General features: G+C 42.0%; 2 protein-coding genes across 2 annotated transcripts in view; one reads left to right on the forward strand and one right to left on the reverse strand.

The window, feature by feature from the left end:
• Positions 1–3,442, reverse strand: part of Ints7 (integrator complex subunit 7) — a 57,042-nt gene extending 53,600 nt beyond the window's left edge. The window contains exon 1 of the mRNA XM_048439401.3: positions 3,134–3,442. Within this exon, the coding sequence (XP_048295358.3) occupies positions 3,134–3,227 (94 nt within the window). The 5' untranslated portion in view covers positions 3,228–3,442. The remainder of the gene's footprint in view (positions 1–3,133) is intronic.
• Positions 3,443–3,557: 115 nt separating this feature from the next.
• Positions 3,558–22,889, forward strand: part of Dtl (denticleless E3 ubiquitin protein ligase adapter) — a 40,644-nt gene continuing 21,312 nt past the window's right edge. Inside the window, exons 1-10 of the mRNA XM_048439403.3 lie at positions 3,558–3,746; positions 9,097–9,222; positions 9,844–9,942; positions 10,659–10,720; positions 10,799–10,919; positions 15,148–15,213; positions 16,332–16,444; positions 18,351–18,424; positions 19,993–20,093; positions 20,328–20,432. Of these exons, the coding sequence (XP_048295360.3) occupies positions 3,695–3,746; positions 9,097–9,222; positions 9,844–9,942; positions 10,659–10,720; positions 10,799–10,919; positions 15,148–15,213; positions 16,332–16,444; positions 18,351–18,424; positions 19,993–20,093; positions 20,328–20,432 (919 nt within the window). The 5' untranslated portion in view covers positions 3,558–3,694. The remainder of the gene's footprint in view (positions 3,747–9,096; positions 9,223–9,843; positions 9,943–10,658; positions 10,721–10,798; positions 10,920–15,147; positions 15,214–16,331; positions 16,445–18,350; positions 18,425–19,992; positions 20,094–20,327; positions 20,433–22,889) is intronic.

Consider the following 22,889-nt stretch of genomic DNA (forward strand, 5'->3'; position numbering starts at 1 on the left):
TAGGTATATAAGATTTTTCCCCAAAGCTGAATAAATGGCATTCGGCTGATCTCATTTCGAATGACCCAGGTCTCTTGTGTGTTCTTTCAATCACCAGGCCTTTGCCCGACTCCCGTACGGTACAGTTCTGTGTGGGGTAACACAGAATCGGGTGTTACAACTTGTCAATGCTGGCAGAGTAAATTTAGTCTGGTAGTAAACACTCTCAAGAAAAATAATCTGAATCCATATGGTTTGCATGTCTATACCCCCACAACCTTTGACAGGGCTTCTCTGTGTAACAATGCTAACTGTCTGGAACTCACTTCATAGACCGGGGCTGGCCTTGAACTCAGAGATCTGCCTGCCTCTGCTTGTGTTGGGATCAAGGTCACATGATACCACACCCGTCTGTTCACCTGTCTACTCGTAAATTCAGCTACTATGATGGGGGAGTCAGTCACCTGGCACACACACAGTGGCTGAAGCCCTTCTCTCAGGACTGTGGAGTCACACCCTTGCTTACCCTAACACCAACATTCATGCCGACACGGGCTACAGGACAACAGCTGTTTTTGTCATTGGAAGATTAAGATGTGGGAAATCGGGTGGAGACATCCCAGGGGAAATCCTCCTGTCTCTCACCCAGTTCTCAGAGTTTAACTGGCACCCCACCAGGACTTTCCCACAGCACTGAATTCGGCAGGCTCGCCAGTCGCCAGTCGGTCCTCTACAACCCCTCTCTCCCACTGCTTGTGCAGTAAAAAAGGCAATGAGTCACCACTTCCCACTTTCACCTTTCCAGAGTCCAGCGACCATGAAGGCAACAGGTTGAGTAATGTCAGTCTTTCTCTCTGTGTGAAGGAGACCTTGCGTATTTTCATCTGGACAACTTCCAATCGGCTGAGGGAAAAATCCTTGGTCTGATAAGAATCTACATTAGGAAAAGCTATGCTTATTAGAGTAATTTGTGAGACTTTGCCTTTAGCAATGTCCCCGGGCCCAAAAGTACTCTGTTCCTGGCTCTTACAACGCATCTCTCTGAGCTTGAGGCTCATCTATAAAACATGCACCATTTACTGCTTACTGTAAAGAGTTGCTTTACTACTCTTCTTATAAAAAGGCCGTATTAACTTTCCCTTTATAACTTCACCCTTTTCTTTTAAAGATTCTGATTTTTCATTATGTGTATGTTGGGGGCAGTGGGAGGTACATGTGCATCTTCAGCTTCCTGGAGTTACAGGCAGGAACGGAACTCTGTCCTCCTGGAAGCACCAGCAATCTTTTTAAAAACGTGAAAGTTATTCTTACTGTACACACCGGCGTGTGTGACTGCAGGCACAGGAGTACAACAGGCAGAAGACACTCGCAGGTGTCAGTTCTCTTCTTCCATGCGGATTCCAGAGCTCAGTCAGGGGGTTACCTGGTAATCCACCTCACTGACAAGACGGCATACTTTTTGGAGGCATACTTTTTGGAGGTAACGCTAGATGTCTCTTTTTTTCCATGTCCCCCTCCGGATCCCTGTTCTACATTATCTACTCTTAGCATGGGACAAGACCAGCTACACTAACATGATATAAAATACCTTTGAGAAGAAAATTATTATATAATATTTAAAGAATAAAGTTCCTATTATAACTTTATATTATATAAAAAAGACAAAAAGACCTGTAGCTTGGTAAGAGTAAAAGCCAAAAAAAACAGCAAAATATCAACTTTTGTTTCAAGAATATGTACACCCAATTTGAAAGTTGTGACTTATTTTTGTACATCAAAAGAAAGTAAAGGCTCTCTTTAAAAATCTAAGAATAATATCGGGTGTGGTGGCATATGCCTTAATCCCAGCATTCGGATGGCAGAGGCAAAGGCAGGTGGATCTCTGTGAGTTTGAGGTGAGCCTGGTTCCAGGACAGCCAGGGCTGTTACATACTTAAACCCTCCCTGTTTCTGGGGAAAAAATAGAATCTAAGAACAGGCCAGGGATACAGCTCAATTAGTAAAGTGTTTGGCACTGAATACACCAAGGATAGTGGTGAACACCTATAACTCTAGGGCTTGGGAACCGAGGAATGAGGATCAAGTCTGGACTTCATGAGACCCTGTAGAAAAATGTGAGATACTCTCACCTATAGCAGCCCCACATAAAATCCCTAAAGATTCAACAGGCACGTTCAAGTCACAGAGCTGCAAAGGGATTAACGTGGATTTGAGGGCAGATCCTTACAGAGTATCTAGTCCAGTCCTCCACAGGTTATACACTAGTTGTTTTTCAAGACAGGGTTTCTCTGCGTAGCACTGGCTGTCCTGGAACTCTCTCTGTAGACCAGGCTGGCCTCGAACTCACAGAGATCCGCCTGCCTCTGCCTCGACAATGCCGGGATTAAAGGCGTGCACCACCACCGCCCGGCAACAATAGTTATCTTTATGGATAACTACCTTTATGGATAACTATCTGCCCTTGCCTCCTTGTCCGTGTCTAGGAACAAAGGCGTACCTCTCCAGCGTTTAATAAATGCATCTTTCGCATACCACTGACATTTAATATTAGTGACACTGCTACCAGCTCAGACGTGCAGGTGATTCGAGGCTAAATGATAAAGTCGCTTTCCATAATCACATTAGTAGAACTGGAATTAAACTCCTAACCCCGAAGTTTCTTCTCTTAGCTACCTGCACAAGAGAAGCTAACTCATGGAACTTGTCTGTAGAGAAAGAGCGCACCCAGTCATGTTTGCCAGATGTCCCCAGCCATGTGGAACCTGTTTTAGAACTGGTAATGGGCAGTCACACAAAACAAATCGCGGTAAAACGCTCCACGAAATCGTAAGGCTCTCTTGATGAAGACCTCATCTCCAGTGAACATTTTTTAAAAATCATCTCAAAAATCATCACTGGTAAAAATGATCTCGTTGACTGTTTGGAAAATAGGCAGACTGTGCCCCCAAGTGGTCAAAAGCGTCCTCGCGGGCCCTTGGTACAGCTGTGCCAGGCCAATCCAGCAGCCCAGCAGGCGCCGCCACGCTTGCTCCCGGGGTGGCCGCAGCGCTTTCCGCCCCGCGCAGCGGCGCATGCGTCCTTCGGGCCTCTCCTGCCGCCGCCGCAGGGTGGCGCCACGTCCCGGCGCCGACGCTTCGCCCGCTTCTGCCCCTACCTTTGTCCAGCTCCATGAGAGCAGAGTTAGCGTCCAGCTCCTGCTCGCCGTACCCGGCATCGGCCAGAAAAGACTTGGTTGAGTTTGACGCCATGACCGGAAGAGTTGCCCGACTCGCCTCGTCACCAAGATCGCAAACTCTGCCCCGGCACCGCCATCTTCCCCCGCCACGGTCTCGCGGATTTTTTTTTTCCTCCCCCTCCGCGTGCCGTCAGGCAGTGTACGCATGCGCCCCGTTCGCCCCGCGGTTCGCCAGCGCCTCGGTAGGGCCCCCCGCGCAGGCGCTCAGGGAGCTCCTGAACCCTGGGTTCCCGCGGCCGAGCGAGGAGGAGGCGGGGCTTCGAATGGGGCGGGGCCTCCGAGGCGCCAGGACGCGGCGGCGAGAGCCAATCAAAGGGCATGACGTCAGTTTGGCGCGGAGTTTGGCGGCCGGGGCTTCCAGTGGCGGGAGTTGGAGGCAAAAGCGGGTCGCGGTGCGGAGGCTGCCAGCGGCGGCTCGAGCGTGACTCGGGGGCGATCTTCTCGGCGTTTCCCTCGGCGGAGCCTTCTCCTCAGGCCCAGATGCTCTTCAACTCGGTGCTGCGCCAGCCGCAGCTCGGCGTCCTGAGGAACGGTGAGTAACGGTCCTAACTGCCGCTGGCCGACCGCTCGCTCGGCGCGGCGGGAACCACCTCCCCCGGGCGCTCCCCCTTGGATCGCTGCCCACCCTGGGCCTCGAGGTCTTCCGCGGCGAGAGCGAGCCTGGGGGAGCGAGGGCCGCCGATGAAGATGATGCACTAGTCCCCTGCGGACGCTCCTCACCGCGGGCGAGCTCGTTGAAATCGGCGGGGAGGCCAAAGTCAGGACGGTTTGGGTGATCGGGCCTCCCGGGCCCCCTGGCTGCTGACGTCAATTTCGCGCGCATGCACGGGGCAGTCGGGGGCGGGGGGCGCCCTGAGGCCAGCGCAGTGCAGCGGTCCCTGCAGAGCCTGAGTGCTCCCTGCAACTCTGATCAGGCTCCAGCGCGCACGCTGCTGGGGAACTCAGTCGGGCAGAGGAGACGCGACGTCTGCTTTTCCAGACTCAAAGCCCCCCCCCCCCGCCCCATCTCTGCGGGGTCCGTAAAGTTCTAAACTCCGGAATAAAAGATGCCCGTAGCCACACCCACGAGGTTACCCCGGGTAGCAGACTGAAGGGTATTGTTCCAGATGTTTTTTTTTGGTTTTTTTTTGATGCACGCGGTAGATCCAGAAATGGGATTGAATTTGTTTTCTCACTCCACGGTGGAATTCGGCCATATTCTCGTGTTAGCGTATAGAAAGCTGATTTCCTACAGTTCTTAAGGCAGTCGTACAGAACATCTGCAATCAGACGCGATGTGTCCTTAAATAAAATCTTTGAAGTGGGCCTAAGAAAACAGTGTTGAGAAGATGAAAAGGTTCTTAATGTCCTGCTCCCATCAGAAACTTTGTATTCGTACTTCTTCCTTGGACACCCCTGTAGTTAGGCTCTGCCCCTCTTTCTTCCTAGGACTTCATGCAAGTTGACTCTTCCCGGTGTTGGGAATGGCCGCACTACACAATGGCTGTGAGCTGTCTTTAGAGTTTCAATGCCGCCTTGTTTTTATGTGACTGAGGAAGGCTATTCAGACTTTCTTTGTGGTACATTTTCTCTGTCCACTTCTCTCCTGTTCACAGATACTCGTTCAGTAGTAGGCACCAGAGTTCATGTGTTGTTACCTCCTGAAATCAGTTGCCTCTCCTTTCCCTCCAGTGTCGCTGTGCCACCGCTGGTTCCTTCAGCCTTTTCCCGCACCTTGGGATTCTGCTGCTGCCCCCACTCTCACATTCCCTGTATTTTAGATTAACTTTTGTAAAGACTGTGTGGGTTGATCTTCACCCAGACAATCGGGCATACAAACATCTTGGTGCCCCAAACTGAGTTGGTTTTTCCTTAAAACCCGTTACCTACTTTGGGCAGTGATATTATTTTAAATATCCCCAGCCAAAGCTTGAGAGTCACTCAAAGACTCCATTTTTCTTACTATTACACGTTCAAAGAGTTTCCTCTAAGCGTGCTTGAAACTCTCTCCTTTTCACCGCCCACCACGTCCTGAGCCTGTCCCGTTTTCACCGTCCATTTTTCTAGATTGAACCCTGACACTTTGCTCTCTGTGTTATAACAAGCCTCCAAAATGTGTTTTTTATATCCTTTCTTCACTGATGTTTGTAAAATGGAAATATGATTACTCTTGTAGATTTTAAATCACATCTAAAGGTTTTTAGTATAATCTTAAAAACGAAAAAAGTGTAATTTCTAACCTTATTTTGTATGTTAGCATCTTGAGATTTAAAATGCTGTAAACTTTAACTGCATCTGGCACTATAAACACTATAGCAACTTGGTAGTTGTGTTCTCTAGTAAATATGAACAGACTCTAACTATATGGTTGTATTTTCTTCTGAATTTATTTTTTATCCCCCCCATTTATCCTATTGTAATGTGTCCTTGAAAAGTGTGGGGTTTTTTTTTGAATTGTGTGTGTGTGTGTGTTTGTTTGTTTTTGTTCTTCAAGACAGAGTATCTCTGAAACTTTGGAGCCTGTCCTAGAACTAGCTTTTGTAGACCAGGCTGGCCTTGAACTCACAGAGATTCACCTGCCTCTGCCTCCCTAGTGTGCTCCACTACCTTGAAAAGTTCTTATCACTCTTTCATACCCCCATCAAAAAAACAAGTAAAGTGCTTTTTTCTGTGGTTTTAATACTAATGAGTCCTGAAAGTTTCCCTTGGTGTGGATTATCACCATGGCTACTAATAGTAGGCAATTGTTAGAAGCTGAATAACGTTTTACGATGTTTTAAGCAAAAAGCAAAATTTTATTGAAAAATGCATCTTTTAAAGAAATGGATTTATGATATAAGATATTCTTATGATATAAGAAATATGCCTTATGATATCAATTGTCTCATAATTAAGATGTCACTAATTTTTATTTAAAAATATGTCATGGACACTTAGAAGTCTATCTTGCGACAGTGCAAGGTGTGTATGATGCAGATGTGAGACCACCTTCTTTTATAAAAACAGAAGGGGAAGAGACAAAGACCCCAGGAAAAGGAGTCCCCCACCCTCTCAGGTTTTGGAGATGATGCTGTGTGGAAGCTGTGGAATGTCAGGGTGGTGATCCTCTGGAAACAAAAGGCCTTATATCTTGTATGGCCCTTGTTAGCTTTCCATTGAGGAAAGAATGGACTTGTCCAGATGAGTGTTGGGGGCTGGGCAACACTACAGGTTCATGTTGTGGGGAGCTGCAGAAGTGATGGCGTAAACTCAACAAGTGGCTTTAGCCACTTGTTGCTTGAACATTAGTGCAGGTGAAGAGGCAGATTTGATGGGTTAGCTTAATTGTGAAGTTCAGAGCATATTGTAGCTTCAGTTTTACTTGGTTTCCTTTTGAATTTGTGTATTGTAGCCATTAGACTCTAAAAATCCCACACCACGTGTACATTTCTTTAGTAAAATTTCCAATTTACTCTTTTAGATAGCTATTTGTGAACCTAACATTCTTTTCATGGTCTTTCACAGATTATTTACAATGATATTTGTTGTTAGAATTATGGAGCAATGTCCCCATGAGCAATTATTAAATTTAGTGTAAGTTCCTTTTCTCCTTTCTGCTCATTCCTTCTCAAACTAGATTTGGCTGAGGTCCTACTGGGCTAAGCTGTCTTCTCTGTGAGAAGAGTTCCCTCTCTCGTCACGTTATCATGTCCTTCTGCTGTGCAAAAGAAAGGCGGTCATGCGTCCCCATCTGAGACCTTGCAGCATGTCTCAAGATGTACAAATTTCTGGGTGTCCATTACTGATTTTTAAATAAACAAAAATGTGAGAATTGACAATGCCCTAAGATGGGAGTTTAGCATTTGCAGTGGTCTCAACTTGTCAGCTCCTTAGTCATTATTACTTGTTGAATAAATGTTTCTCTTACTGAGGCTGAACTTGTTCATCTAAAAACTCTGAAGTGGAATGGGCGGTAGTGGTGCACTCTGCAGCACTCAGGAGGCACAGGCAGGCGCACCTCTGAGTTTGAGGACAGCCATGAACTACAAAACAAAATAAAGTTTTTGACTGCTAATATGTTCCAAAGCTTCAAGAGGCCTGACCAGTAAAATCTATGCAAATCTGAAACATTTCTTGTCCTCAAGTATTTTGGATAAGAACATTCAACAGAGCCAACCCTGAGGACATGAATGCAGAAGAACCGGTCCTACCCCTCGCTCATTGCTGTCAGGGTGAATTAGCCAGGGCGATGCTGGAGAACTTACCCTGGTGATGAGGACGGAGAACTGGGGGGCTGACCCAGGCCCAGAGCCAAGGGTATGAATTGGTCCACCCCAACACCCACTCTATCTGTGGTCTGCTGGAGCAGTCTGCAGACCCAAAGCTCAGGATCTCCACAATACAGGGCAACAGCAGGTTATCCAAGGAGTCTCAGTGAGTGCCCAGCATCAGAGGCCTCAAACCAGACCAGTGACTCTTTGCAATGAACACTTACAAGTAAAGATATATGCACCAAAGGGTTTACTGTGTGACTCACTGTGTCATATATACTGCAGCTTCCATGACAAGATTGTTAAGTTTCTTTCTTCTTTTTCTTTTAAATTTTGTTTTAAGGGGTGGAGAGATGGCTCAGTGGTTAAAAGTACTGACTGCTCTTCCTGAGGACCCGGGTTCAATTCCCAGCACCCACATGGCAGCTCACAACTGTCTGAAAATCCAGTTTCAGGGGATCTGGCACCTCCACACCAATGCACATAAAATAAAGTTAAATAAACCATTAAAAAATTTGTTTTAATTTTGGGGAGCATTGCAGGGGCAAAGGGTGGATGTGAAGGGACGGAGAAATGAATGGGATCAAGATACATGATGTGAAAGACAGATTGAATAAATAAAAAGAAAGTAAAAAGATAAACTAGTCATAGAACAAAAGGAATAGTCAACCTTTGCATACTTAAAATGAACCAACCTACATGTTAATATAAACTAAATTTTGGGTGATGACTTACTGTTTTAGGATCAAAACTTGCCTTCTTTCTGAATGAAATGAAATTTTAAGTCATTTTCCGAAGCCTCTAACCTTGCTTCTTTTAAGTCTTTCTCACATAAATTAAGATACTATGAGTGGGTTCCTGTTAAAATTATAGGATCCTAGAATTTCACTCTTAGAGAAAAAGAAGTTAAATTACTAGCGAATGTGGTAATAACTACAGTAGGCAGGTTGATACAGTAACCCTGTGAATGTTGATTGTATATGATTGCTGTTCACTTGAGAGTTTCTCATTAGAGAGTCAAAATGGCCTTGTCGTGGAAGGGAGTAACAGTTTAATTGTTAATGCTTTACAATTTAATTGGTAATGTTTTGGCTATTTGCTAGAAGTCAGATCTCTTTAATGTACAAGGGCACTGGTGATAATCATAACTAGTTTTCTACATTTAAGGTGGTAAAATCCAAGCTGGATGTGGTGGCGCATGCCTTTAATCCCAGCACTTGGGAGTCAGAGGCAGATGGATCTCTGAGTTCAAGGCAAGCATAGCCTACATAATGAGTTCAAGGACAGCCAGAGCTCTGCATAGTAAGACTCTGACTCAAAAAACCTATACACACACACACACACACACACACACACACACACAATTGGCCTCCACAGAACTTAGAGTTTGCTTTGATTCCCTCCCCTTTTTTTCTTGGAGAGTCATAGATAGTGAGTGGATCTAGGTTAAAAAAAGTTCTATATGAACGAATATTTAGCCAGGTATGGTAGCTCATACCAATTATCCCCATCATTTGAGAGGCAGAAACAGGATCATTGCAACTTCATGCCTCAAGAGACAGGCCACAGAACTAATGACACTTATCTCTAGATTTGTGGGAAATGCTAAAACATGTTTACATTTTCATTCTTAAAGGAGTTGTCTTGTTTTAGGGTGGTCTTCACATTACCCTCTGCAATCCCTTCTAAGTGGTTATCAGTGCAGCTGTAATGATGAGCACACATCGTATGGAGAAACAGGAGCTCCTGTTCCTCCTTTTGGATGCACTTTCTGTACAGGTAAGGGAATGACTGCGCTGAACCTGAGCAGAACTTTATTTCCTACTTAGAGGGAAAATACACTTTGAAAGAAAAGTAACTTTGGTAGATATTAAAATTGTTCTAAGTGTTCAACTGTGGTTTATAAGGTAGATGTTTTTAAAATGAGTTTTTCAGTCATCTTAAAAATGTGAGCAGAAATAGAAGTTCTTATCTCCAGTTTTATAGTTTAATATAGTTTTTTTAATAAAAGAGAAACACCACCAGCAGGCTTGACCAGCTGGTGGTCTGTGTCTTGCTTTTCTTTGCCATTGGCCAGTATCACTCTTGATTTAGCCCTTTTCAAGTCAGAGTATCTGGAGACAATTTTGATGGTTTTTGAGTTATTTTTTGTCTGTTTGTTTGTTTTTAATGTGTGTGTATGTCTGTGTGCCACAGAGGCCAGAAGAAGGCCTGGGATCCCTAGGAACTGGAGTTACACACAATTGTAACCTGCCATGTATATGTGGGACTCAAACCCCAGTTCTCTGTGAGAGCAACAAATGCTCTTGACCTCTAAGCCATCTCTTCAGCCCTGTTTTGAATCATTAAATCTGTTTGTGCTCATTTGGAAACTCGTCGTGTGCTCTTTTCTCTATTCAGCTCCCAGTATGGAGCACATATTAGCAGTTGCCAATGAAGAAGGCTTCGTCAGGTTATATAACACAGAGTCACAAACTAGCAAAAAGACATGCCTCAAGGGTAAGTCTCTAAGTTTTAACACTTTTAATTCATAAAGCCTTTGGTAAATTACTATTAATGTAGATGTAGTGAACTTAGGACACAGTTTTAAGATGGTGGTCCTCCTTGGGTGGAATACATACACATGTAAGATCAGTGAGCCATAAGTTCCTCCACAGGAGGAGGGGTGAAAACATGCATACCTTGAATGTCAGACTTGTTAGGACTTAAAGGTTTAGACCTAGGGAGTATTTGAGAAGATTCAACTTTAGAGAATGCTTCTAGTACGCAGACAGTTATTTATTTCAGGGAGGGCCTTGGGTAAATGCATGCCATGTTTTCTTGAGTTGGAGGCCAGAGGTTGGAGTTCCATGTTTGCCTGTAGTAGTCGGCCTTTCTTTTTGAGACAAGGTCTCTCACTGAACTGGACGTCATTGTTTTATAATACTGCACCTGGTATTTGTGTGGGTGCTGGGGTCTGGCCTCAGGCCCTCTTCTTATGCAGCAAATCCTTTACTCACTGAGCCGTCTCCCCAGCCTCAGTGGCTTTAGATGGCAGCTCTCACATGTGTGGGGAGATGTTTGATATCTGTGACTCCATAATGCACTTTGGTCCATTGACAGTAGAGTACTAGCCACTGTCTTATCATTAAAACTTCAAGGTGTTTAAACTTCTGTTAGTATCACTGTCATAGCACACAGTCTGGATATGTCACACTTGCATTTTCTTTGTTTAGAATGGATGGCTCACTGGAATGCTGTCTTTGACTTGGCCTGGGTCCCTGGTGAATTTAAACTTGTAAGTGACTTTTATTTGGCCTGAGTAGATGGAGAAAAAAGATTCTTTCTTAAATTTAACTATATTATTTTTTGGAAGGTTACAGCAGCGGGTGATCAAACAGCCAAATTTTGGGATGTGAAAGCTGGTGAGTTGATGGGAACATGCAAAGGTCACCAGTGCAGCCTCAAGTCTGTAGCTTTTTCCAAGTTTCAAAAAGGTAGGTTTATCATTTTTTCTCCTTAAAGGTGGGAAAATACAGTGCCATAGTTCTTCCTGCCTTTACCCTGTCAGAGTTGTTTATAATCTAGCTAGGAGTTGGGGATTTTAGTATAACTAAAAATCTTAAATTTTTTTTTTCATTTATTTATTTTTTAATGTGTATGGATGTTTTGCCTCCATGTATGTCTGTGCACTGCATGTGTGCTGTGCCTACAGAGATAGGAAGAGGGCTTGGATCCCCTGGAACTAGAGCTAAGAAGGTTGTGAGTCACCATGAGGGTGCTGGGAATCAAACCCAAGTCCTCTGGAAAAGCAGTGCTCTTAACTTCTGAGCTCTCTTCAGCCCCTTGTTTCCATTCTTAGGTCGTTATCTCCTGCTTGTCCTAGGAAGTTAAAAAGTCTTACAGCAATTTTGATTTTTTTTCTATGACCAACTTTGAAGATGGATAAGATAGTATTATTGTTAAATATTTGGGTTTTTTGAGATAGGCTCTTACTATGTAGCCATGTAGACCTTACTACGTAGATAGGGTCTCACTATGTAGCCATGAAGACCTTACTATGTTAACAGCCTGGCCTGAAATTCCCAGAGATTCCTCTGCTTCTGCCTCCTGCATACTGGGATTAAAGGCATATGTCATTGTGCTTGGCAAATACCCTGCTTTTAAAAGGAATATTTTCATTTATACTTAGGAGTATTAAACTGAGCTATTTAGTTGGTTTTTGGCAAAGTTAAATTTTTTGTATTATTTTCTTGAGACAGAGTCTCAGACTACCCAGAACCTTGTGGTGCTCCCACCTCAGCCTGCTGAGTTAGTATTAAGGCATGCACCACCTCTCCCAGTTCATAAAGCTTCTTTATTCTTTTGTAGTCACTGTTAAGCTGAAATTCTGAAGACTCGGTGTATGTCATGAGTTTCAGTTGCCACATAACTTTTCATTAACATGTATGTTGTGTGAAATTAAAAATGCCTATCTTCAGCCAGGCACTGGTGGCACACACCTTTAATCCCAGCACTTGGGAGGCAGAGGCAGGTGGTTCTCTGTGAGTTCAAGGGCAGACTGGTCTACAAAGCAAGAAAGGGAAGCACCATATCTTTCAGTGCCTTTGCTTATTTTTTAAAAGTGTACATGTGGATAAGTTTATGTCAGCATCGTGTAGAAGAAAAGGCATTGCGTTGTACATGGAGCTAGTGGGCTTCTCTCCTGACTGCTAGTCTATGAGTTAGCCTAATTGGAAACTGCCCACAAGTTCCCGTAGTTTGGTCAGTGGAACGGGTTAGGTGTTAGCCTGCACAGAATGGCTTATAGCTAACATTTTTTTTTTTAAGACTTTGCAATGTCATTTTGATTGGGTCTTCATTTCTTAATTCAGGTTGATTAGTATCTAATATCATTTAATTAATGAAAGTAATTGTGAGCATTGAAAGATGAGGTGTGAACTTTTAAGTTTTATAGTAGTATGGTAGAAAAGTTCCCTGGTCCAGTCATTCAGTCTTAAGTGAACAGGGTGCGAGTGATCCTAACTGGACATGATGATGCTAGTGAAATTTGTCTCCCCTGGATGGCTACCTTCTAAAGGTTGGTAAATGAGACATATGTACACTTTGTTTGACCAGAAAGAAGATAGCGTTAGAATTTCTGGTAGATAATTAAAATTAACTATAAACTTATTACTAAGTCTTCTAAAAGTTTGTATATATTTGAACCTTTCTCATTCTTTAGTTTGAAGCCAGTTCCTCACCCTAAGTCAGTGATTCTCAACCCAGTGAACATTGGTTAGCTGAAGATGTTTTAAACATGCTAATTAATTAAAGGGTAATCTCTGGGAAGTGAGCCAGGTGTTTTAGGTGTGGTTTTTTTGTTGTTGTTTTTTAAGACCTCATCACAGATTTAAGACCTTGCACAGCTAAGGTTGAGGAATGTTTTTATAGCTTTTTAATTTAAACTTATTTTGAGAATTTCATCTGAGCACTTTATTTATTACATCATTTCTACCCCTTCCCCTCCAACTCCTATATAACTTCACCTTCTCAAATTTATGACCTTTTTAATTATTTTTGCATGCACATGTGTATATGTATTTGTCAGGTTTCTGTAGCTGTGTGGTCACTGCTGATCTTACAGTCAATTTCTGCTTGATCATAGGCAACCCTCCCGACAATTTTGTTTCTTGATTTCCTCATTATTAATCACGGTATGATAAAGCTTATAGCCATTTGGAGACAAGACCCAAAAGTAAAGAAAAAGTTCTATGAATTTTGAACTTTGGTTGACTAGGAAAGTGGGCCATATGTACAAACTGGCTATAAGAGCACTTCATGGTATGGTTAAGGGGAAGGCTTTATTCTACATAGGAGAGAGAACAGCCAGAGAGACTTCTGGAAGAGTCTAGAACAGAGAAAGTAGAGATGGAAGAGCAGAGATAGAGAGAGAGGTGAAGAAAGAGGAGGGTGGACAGAGATAGCATAGCTGAAATAGCAGGGATATACGGAGACTGAAGAGCTGGGGGTGGGAGGAGGCCCCTGCGCTGGGGAAGTTTAGGGTAGAGGAGGTAAGAAGAGCTAGAATGCTGTCGTGGACTTTGAAATGTATGAGGGACCTGTGATACTGTGAGCCTGGAGACCAGCATGAGTTTTCGCATGCTGATAGCACCATAGACAGCCATTTGTCCTTCCTGTTGGGTTTGGGGGAAGGAGAGTTTCCTTTGGACCTTACAGTATGTACAGTACAATCTACTGAGTCCTTTGAGAGTTGCTTATATATACACATGTATTTAGGAATGATCACTGGAGATTAAAAACTTATTGGGGGCTGGTCCATAGAGAAAATTGATTTCCCTCTCTCTACAACCATTGATTTCCTGTAGTCTTCATCTGAGGATGAAGCCTTGTGAAATTTTCTCTACCCATGCTACGTGTTGGCTGATACTGTCGTGTGGTCCTTGATTAGGCAGCCACATTGTTGAGATTTCAAAGGTGCAGCAGCCGTTATATCTCAAAGATGCTGTTTCAAAGCAGCTGTTGTGCTTGTCTGGCCCTTAGAGTCTTTGACACCCCAGCTCCTGTCGTGTTCACTAGACTTGTGTGTAGAGCTATGCTATAGGTGTGCCCGTTGAGTGTGGGCACACAGCACTTGTCTGCATTTTGGATAGCTGTGGTCTCTAAATAACTTGCATCTGCTGCAAAAAGGAGCTGCTTTGATGAGGGCGGAGACCACATTTACCTGGCTGGAAACCATATCACATACCTTAAAATTTGCTTATTTAAATCAGTTTTTTGGTTTATTCAGAGTTGCGCAGTAATTGATACAGGCGGGCAGTGACTCGTTTAGTTTATTAACCTCAATCACGTCATCCAGAGACGCCACTGAGTTTGGAGACAGAAGTAAAGGTTCGCTCTCCAGCCTCCTTCTCGAGCAGCTCTTCCTATGACAGAGCCCTCTACCTCCAAAGGAAGGCGGCACATTTTCCTAGTGGCATTTAGTTTGACTCATTTACTGTGGTCTAGTCACTTGATTTAGTTAATTCCTACAAAATTATGTATTTTTGTTCATTATCTACAAAGCTCTCACGCTATTTTGGCGCTTTGTGCAATTTATAACTATTATAACTGAGTTAGTTGGTTAACTGCTCACTTTTCCATATAAGAAGCAGAATTTCTTTTTAATTTTTTTTTTAATTTATACACACATTTTGCAACAAACCTAGGGTCTTGTGTATACTGGGTGAATACTGTGCTACTAAAGCCATGTACCTAACTTTCACTTTACTTAAAAAATAAAACCTTACAAATAGATGTAAGCTCGATGTTCTGTTCCATCCCGGTGTGTCCTTCCGTACTACCCAGAGACAGTCTTTTTACAGATCGTATGAGACTGCATATTCTCATGCTTGGACAATACAACTTGCCAAATTGGAGTATGGGCTTTATAGTCATTCTGCTAAGAATACTTTTAGGAGTTATTTATCTTTTCTCTGCCCATTTCTCATCTGTAAAATAGGGAGAGTGATGCCCACCTACTAGATTGACAGAAAAGTCAAGATAATGTGTGAAAAATATAGCATAGTTTATATTACGTAAGGAAGTAAGCTCTTCTGTGTTAACAATTGCTTGGTCATTTTACTAGACTCTCTAGTACCAAATACAGGACTTTTGGAGAAATTTAAATGGAAATATGTCTTTGACTAGTTTTGCCAACATCTTGATGAACTCTTTTTCCCACAGCCGTATTCTGTACAGGTGGGAGAGATGGCAACATTATGATCTGGGACACCAGGTGCAACAAAAAAGGTTAGTTTTCTATTGATTCTGATAAATGTGGTATCACCTATGCTTAGTAACATAAGATGCTCAAAATAGAATGGCAATGTCAGTGTTCTCATCAGACACCAACAGGGGGCACTGTGTTCACAGTCCTACCGTTCTGGTCATTGCTCAAATCTCAAGATGTAATTATTACAAAGGGTTTTTTTTTTTTTTTTGCTGTTATTGTTTTATTTTTTTGAGACAGGGTTCCCTGTGTAACAGTTCTAGCTGTCCTGGAACTTACGTTTTTAATCTCAATATTGTCTCTGAATTATAATTCAATTTGCCTAAATTATTGATAGAATTGAAACTACTAATGCATAGGTTCACTGAATAAAGGTTTGCTTAGGGTGTTTTGTTTGTTTTTAATTTTCCATTTTGGGGCCGGCAAGACACCTCATCAAATAAAGGTGCTGCTTGTCATCAAAGCCTGACTGCCTGAGTTGAGTCCTCACATGGTAGAAGGAGAGAACAAAGTTCCTCAGGTTGTCCTCTGACACCATGGGATGTATTCCCCTCCCTCACCCTTCACTAAAAAAATACATTTTCCCTCTTAGTTTTAAAGAAGTGGATGAAATTAAAGCATGTATTGTGCTGTAGTGGTGTAAAGCTTGTGGTCATTGATGTGCTTACCGCTAATTTACATATTGATTTAAAAATATTAATAAGCTATTTTGTGGAGCAGTTTTAGCTTCATAGCAACATTGAAGTGCTCAACACCTATACATACACAGCCTTCGCAGTATCAGCACCCTACATTCATTTGGTCATAGATTTTTCAACTAGTAAATGTTTATTAACACTTGCTCACCCCGAATCCATAATTTGCATTAGGGTTCATTCTTCATGTTATATATGATATGGATATTAACAAGTAGATTATATGTGTCTTCCATTCTAATACATAGACTAGTTCATCGCCCTAAATTAAGTCTGTGCTCTGGTGTTCATATCTGCTTCCTCACTAAGCCTTGCCTCCACTTTTGTTTTCTAACTGTCTCCATGGTTTAATTAACTGTTTTATATTTTACTAGTTAGCCACAATTTTGAGGTCCTGTGTAAAAATGTTCAACATTAAAATCAATTTCCTTGGAACCTTTCAGATGGATTTTATAGACAAGTGAATCAGATCAGTGGAGCTCACAATACTGCAGACAAGCAAACCCCTTCAAAACCCAAGAAGAAACAGAATTCAAAAGGACTTGCTCCTTCTGTGGTAAGGTTTAGAGAAGTACATATGTAACTAGGCTTTGTTGTTGGGTTTGCTTGTTTTTGAGACAAGATCTCCATGTATGCTTCAGCTGGCACATGACTTCAGTAGCGCGGCATTTTCCCAGGACAGCTATGAAGGAGCAACGAAAATAATGTTATGGTCACATGAGGAACAGTATTAAAGGGTCACAGCGTTAGGAAGGTTGGGAACCTCTGCTCTAAAACAATGGTTTAAAAAATGAGAACAAACTGAGTCATTGCTAACTACTTAAAATGAACATCTTAAGTAACTGCAAGATCTTTTCCCAATCTTGAGGATGTAGGTTGAGTGCTTAATAAACCAGAGGAAGTGAGTGAATTGTCACCTGGGAGCGGGGGCTGTACCCTGACTCTCAGAACTAACAAGCTGGCTGACTAACATTGTTTCAGCCACCCAGAGCCAGTCCTTGGTATGCATGACGCCTTATTACAATCTTTGCTGGCAGGTACTCTTGCTCCCTGCAGAGTATGCAGGTCTCATCTCTCCCAGTGTTTTGAGAATGGCCTGCAGCTCTGTTATTTACTCTGGGCTACCTGGGTCTTCCCAGGTCCCTGAATGTAGCCTAGGAAGAGTGACTACTACTGGAGCTGGTAGTATTGGGGTGGGGGAACTGCCATGCTTCAGGAGGTGAGTGGTGCTTCTTAGAGCATTGAGGGCAGCTGCAGGCACGTGGGAAGTCAAGTTCAACCTATAAGAACTCCCAATACCCCTGCAGCAGCCTGGCCTTTTTGTCTTAGATGGCTCATACATGCCTTCAAATATGACCATCTTAAAGCCTGACACTGCTACAGTGTATTAAGTAGACAGGAGCTCAAGCCATGCCCGTGGTACATCTTTTTTCTAGAAAAGGACATGGCCGTTGATTACATTAATGCAGTTTTCTGATGTTCCTGGTATGTAAGGTCTGAATAAATACTTAAAAGTGTAACTGCTAAACTGTTATGACTGAAGGCTGCATCCTTCATTGGATTGACTGCAAGAGAACTTGCGGGGCAGTGGCCCTTGGGAGATGAGGCTCTCCTAACCTGCACCTTCCCTGCACATGTAACAAATGGCTTGCACAGAGAGATCAGAGGAGCCAGTTACTTACAGGAGCCAGTTCTCCCATACCATGTGGATTCTGAGTATTGAACTCAGTTCTTCAGGCTTGGAACTTTTACCCATTAAACCATCTTATCAACCTAGGGAACATGTGGGTGTGGTTTGTTTGGTGAGGGTTGTTTTTTGAGACAGGATCTCTACATTGCCCTGGCTGTCCTGAAACTTAATGTGTAGACAGGTGGGTCACAAACTCAAAAGATATCTGCCTGCCTCTTTCCCAGTGGGATTAAAGGCATGTGCCCTTTTTTGTTTTTGTTTTAATTATGACATCCTTTTTCCACTTCCTTTTACTTCTCCCCCTACTCCCTGATTTCCCTCAAAATCATGGCTTCCTTGTCTTTGTTATTGTTGCATACATATACACATACATACATACCTAAATATATAAATATAACCTATTCGGTTTGTTGAGCATATGTGATTTCAGGGCTTTCTGCATGGTATTGAATAACTGCGAAGAGGAGTCCTTCCTAGAAGAGACTTTCTCCTGCATTCAACATTCCTTAATTTCCTATAGTTCTTTGTCTGTGTGTGGGGCCCTGTGAAATTTCCTCCTTTCATGTTAGCCTGTCTGTTAGTGTTGTGCTGGGGTCTTCTTTAGGCAGTCATATTATTAAGGTGTCTTAACAGTGAGGTTTCCTGGCATTTCTAGAAGACACAATCTCACAGCAGCTTTAGGAAAGCTAGTTTTAAGTACCTTGTTCTCACACTGGTGAAGGCTGTGATGACCAAAACAGAATTTCCTTCTTTTTCTCTCTTGTGCTATTAGGATTCCCAGCAGAGTGTTACTGTGGTCCTCTTCCAGGATGAGAACACATTAGTCTCAGCAGGAGCCGTGGATGGGTAAAAGACTATTTCTTCTCCTTTTTCCCCAGTGCCTTTTGAGAGCTGCTGTAGTACCTAGTCTCATTAAACTGATTATATATGTGCCTTTCTTTCAACATTGTGGATGCTGTAGTTGGGACGAAGTTTACAGGTCACAGTAGAAAATAAACAGCCAGAACTCCTCAAATAATTGTGATAATTCATGGGCTATGCTTAGTACATAGGGGCAATGTTTGCTGCTGGGGGGAGGGGGTAAAAGCTTGCTTGTTTTTTAATGGTACACTTAAGACCTATCTGTGTATACTTATCTATGATTGATCTAAATTTTGATGGCCAAGTAACTCTGTAGTGCTTATTCATTTCTTTTTCTACCAAGTCCTGTAGAAAACAGATTATTTATGTGCAGGAACTCTTTAAAGTATACCTCTTTGCCTATTATATTTCCAAATGGATTATTATATTCAAGGTTTGTTTTATTTGGTTGTTGTTTTGGTTTTGATTTTTTTTTTGTTTTTTGTTTTTTTCTTTTCTTTCTTTCTTTTTTTTTCTAGACAGGGTTTCTCTGTAGCCTTGACTGACTATCCTGGCTCTCGTTTTGTAGACTAGGCTGACTTTGAACTCACAGAGATCTGCCTGCTTTACCTCCTGAGTGCTGGGATTAAAGGTGTGCACCGCCACCTGGTTCTTTCAAGATTTCAATTTTAAAATGTCTTACTAATTAATATTTCTATTTACTGTGGGCATTAAAATCCTTACATGAACCAAGTTCTTAAGCAAGAATGGGGAGTTACCTAAAGTTACCTCTGTGTCTGAATTAATATGAAAGCTTGCTGTTTATTTCTAAAGACGCTGCTGTTTTATGCCATGTGTATAATTTCTGATTACCCACAAAATAGAAATAAGGATGAAGACAGTTACCCCAGTAGGTGAAATGAAAAGCATTTTCCCCTTTTCACGGGAAAAAGTGTTTAGTTAAGGAGTTATGTGCAGAAATAGGGCATAGGAGTATGTACCCTGCATTTCAGGGGATATGTGCAGAGTATTAAAGACTTAGGAAGTTTTTTTTTCTAGAAGAACAATGAAATAGCGACAATCGGCATCTAACTCCATTTTCCTTTTCCCGCTACCCGAAGTAAGTGCCAGTGACTCATCACTGGGTCAGATCACATCTGTTTCCGTTTTGTACAAACTGTAAGCTTGATGTTGCAAACAATAGCATGAGACAGTTAAGTTGAATTACTAGTGAGATGTCCTCAGTGCAGCTGGGCAGTGTGCCCAAGGAGACAGATTAAAGTCATTTCGCACTCACATAAGTGAGATTGTTGGAAAAGGTTTATACTGGTGGTTCTTAACCTGTGGGTTGTGAGTCCTTTGGGGGTCAAATGACCTTTCATGGGGATCGTCTAAGACCATCTGCATATCAGATATTTACATTATGATTCATACCATTAGCAAAATTACAGTCATGAAATAGCAGCGAAAATCGTTTTATGATTGAAGTCACCACATGAGGAACTGTTGCAGCCTTAGGAAGATTGAGAATCAGTGGTCTAGATAATCTATAAGATTCTTATCTTGGTTTTTAGGATAATCAAGGTATGGGATTTACGCAAGAATTATACTAATCGGCAAGAACCCCTAGCGTCTAAAACTTTCCTGTACCCAGGTACCAGCACTCGAAAACTAGGTGAGCCTCTGCTTTGTCTGTAGGTTTTGGGGGGTAAAGTGTGAATTTCAATTAAAAAATTGTTTTAATACCAGGCTAATTTTCAGCAAAGACTTAAGAGACAAAGTATATGGTTGTGAGATAAAATCTCGATATAGTTTTGATTTCTGTATGTTATAGAAATAATTATCCTATGGTATGAACTGTTTTTCTCCCCACATTTAGCCTTGTTGACATCCTATTAACTTTTTCCAGGGTATTCAAGTTTGGTTTTAGATTCTACTGGCTCTACTTTATTTGCCAACTGCACAGATGACAACATCTATATGTTCAACATGACTGGCCTAAAGACTTCTCCAGGTAAGATATTAGTCATTCAGATTTTCTTATTGGGGAACTAATACTTGCTCTTTGCTAATGATAAGTCAGTAGTGGTTTTCGGTTTTTGTTTTTGTCATGTTTTCTCAAAATAAACATTAGCCACATAATGATGGACTCTGCCTTCTTTAATTAGTTCCTGTGGTATTTTCATGAGTGTATGTTTCTGTGACCGTTTCACAAGTAAGCAGACTCCTACCATGTGTGGAGAGTAGTGAATCTCCTGAAGCCTTGTCCTTTGGCCTATGTTTAGGGTTATCATTAATCTCTTTTTAAGGTTTACTTACTTATTTTTGAAGATTTATTTGCTTATTATGTATACAGTGTTCTGCCTGCATATATATCCTTGCAGGTCAGATGAAGGCATCAGATGGGTGGTTGTGAGCCACTATGTGGCTGCTGGGACTTGAACTCAGGACCTCTGGAAGGTCAGTGCTTTTAACCGCTGAGCCATCTCTCCAGCCCCAGGTTTACTTATTTATGTGTATGAGTTTTTTGCTTGCATGTTTATATAACAGTACATGCCTAGTGTCTGTGGATGTTAGAAGAGGGTATCAAATCCCCTAGAAGTAAAGTTGTAGATGGTTGTGAGCCACCAAATAGTTGCTGGGAATCAAACCTGGGTCCTCTCTAAGAAGCAATGCTGTAAACCATTGAAACATCTCTCCAGCCCCTAAGATTATTTTTATTTTCTGTTTAATAAACTTGCAGAATAAAGAAAACTGTTCTCAACTTTTTGTCCTGTTAAAATTAGAGGATTGAGTTTTATAGACTTCCCTGATAGTTTTCGCCCTCTCAATATTGGATGAAGACGGTTATCTCCTCGGGTGTTTCTTCCCTAACCTGCCTTTTTTAGTTCTTCTTTTCTCTCCCTCACGAATATAAAATTAGGGGGTAAGTGTGGTGGTGGTGGTGGTGAAGAGATGACTCAGCAGTTAAGATAAGAGCGTTTGTTACTTTTGTAGAGGACTCAGGTTCACTTCCCAGTACACACATGGCAGCTCACTTCTGTCCAGTTTCAAGAGGTCAGAGATGCCCTCTTTGGCGTCTGTGTAAGATACCAGGTGTGCACAAGGTACACAAACTTACAAACAAAACTCTTATACACATAAAATAAAAATAAGTAAATATTTTTTAAAGGAATATAAGAATAGAGTCTGAGACTAGTGAATATTTTTCATAAGAAATTCATGTTTCTAAAGCACACCATAAGGGGTTGTAGATTGCATGATTTTAGGATAATAGTTACTTAAGCAATCTACAAATGTATTAATGCCATGGTTCTTTCTCAAGTTTAGTTTTATTAAAAGTCTGAATTCCACACGACATTCCCAGAACTACTTCGTTCCCAAATGGGCTAATAAACAAGAAATCTTGAAATACTATGGAACTTGGGTCACTTTGGTTGTGCTTTTAGAGAAATTTCCAAATATTTTTCCTAACCATCTTCCAGGATTATTCCCTCTGTAGCAGTGACCTTTAAAATCAGTGAGGGAATCTAGCGCTCTGGTAGAGTGTGTGCCTAATGTGCACAAGGTCCTGGGTTCAATTCCCAGTACCACACAGAAAGAAATGAAAGAAAAACTGCCATGGCCTAGAATGGCTCCTTAGCTGGTAAAGTGCTTACCGCACAGACATAAGGATCTAGGAGAATTCTGAAGCTTGTTGACCCGCTAGTCTCGTGGAATCGGTGAGCTCCAGGTTCAGTGAGAGGCTTGTCTAGGGGTAGAGGTGGAGTAATGAGGAAGACCTCTGATATCATTGACCTTGTCTTCACACAGTGTGTTACAGCTCACAAGGTAAAATCTAATCCTGGTTCATTACCAGGTATATACTACTCTTTTATGTATGTTTTCCTATAGTGTAGCACAGGAAAGGATCTTGACTGTAGTTTGCTATTTCTGCCATGAAATACTTCTTAATAGTTTGGTAACCTTTTTCTGCCCTTTTTTCATGGATAGATTGGTTTGTTAGAATGCTAGCCATGTGTGGTGGCACAGACTTTTAGTTTAAGCAGTTGGGTGGTAGAGGTAGGTAGATTTCTGTGAATTTGAGGACAGCCAGAGCTATATAATAAAGAGACTGTTTCTCAAAAAAAGTAAGTGTGCATGTCTCTGTGTGTGTGTTTGAGAGAGAATATATTAAATGTGTGTATAAAAAGCATACTTCCCTTCTCAAGACTTTGGAAAGAACCAGAACTTAATGCTTGAGAGATTTTTTTTTTATTCGTAGTATTGTAATATATTAAGTAATAGTTATATCCCATGCCCAGTTCAGCATAGAAAAACTAAGTTAATGCCAGGCATAATCACACATGCTTTTAATTGCAGCTTTGGGACACAGAGGTAGGAGGAGCAGGAATTCTGTCTCCACCTCAAAACAACAAAAGAACCAAAGTGAACGAATTATAATTTAAGCTATTGTAAGATTTTAGGAGAA

This window comes from Myodes glareolus, chromosome 5 (assembly GCF_982192425.1).
Source record: "Myodes glareolus chromosome 5, mMyoGla1.1, whole genome shotgun sequence".
NCBI lineage: Eukaryota > Metazoa > Chordata > Mammalia > Rodentia > Cricetidae > Myodes > Myodes glareolus.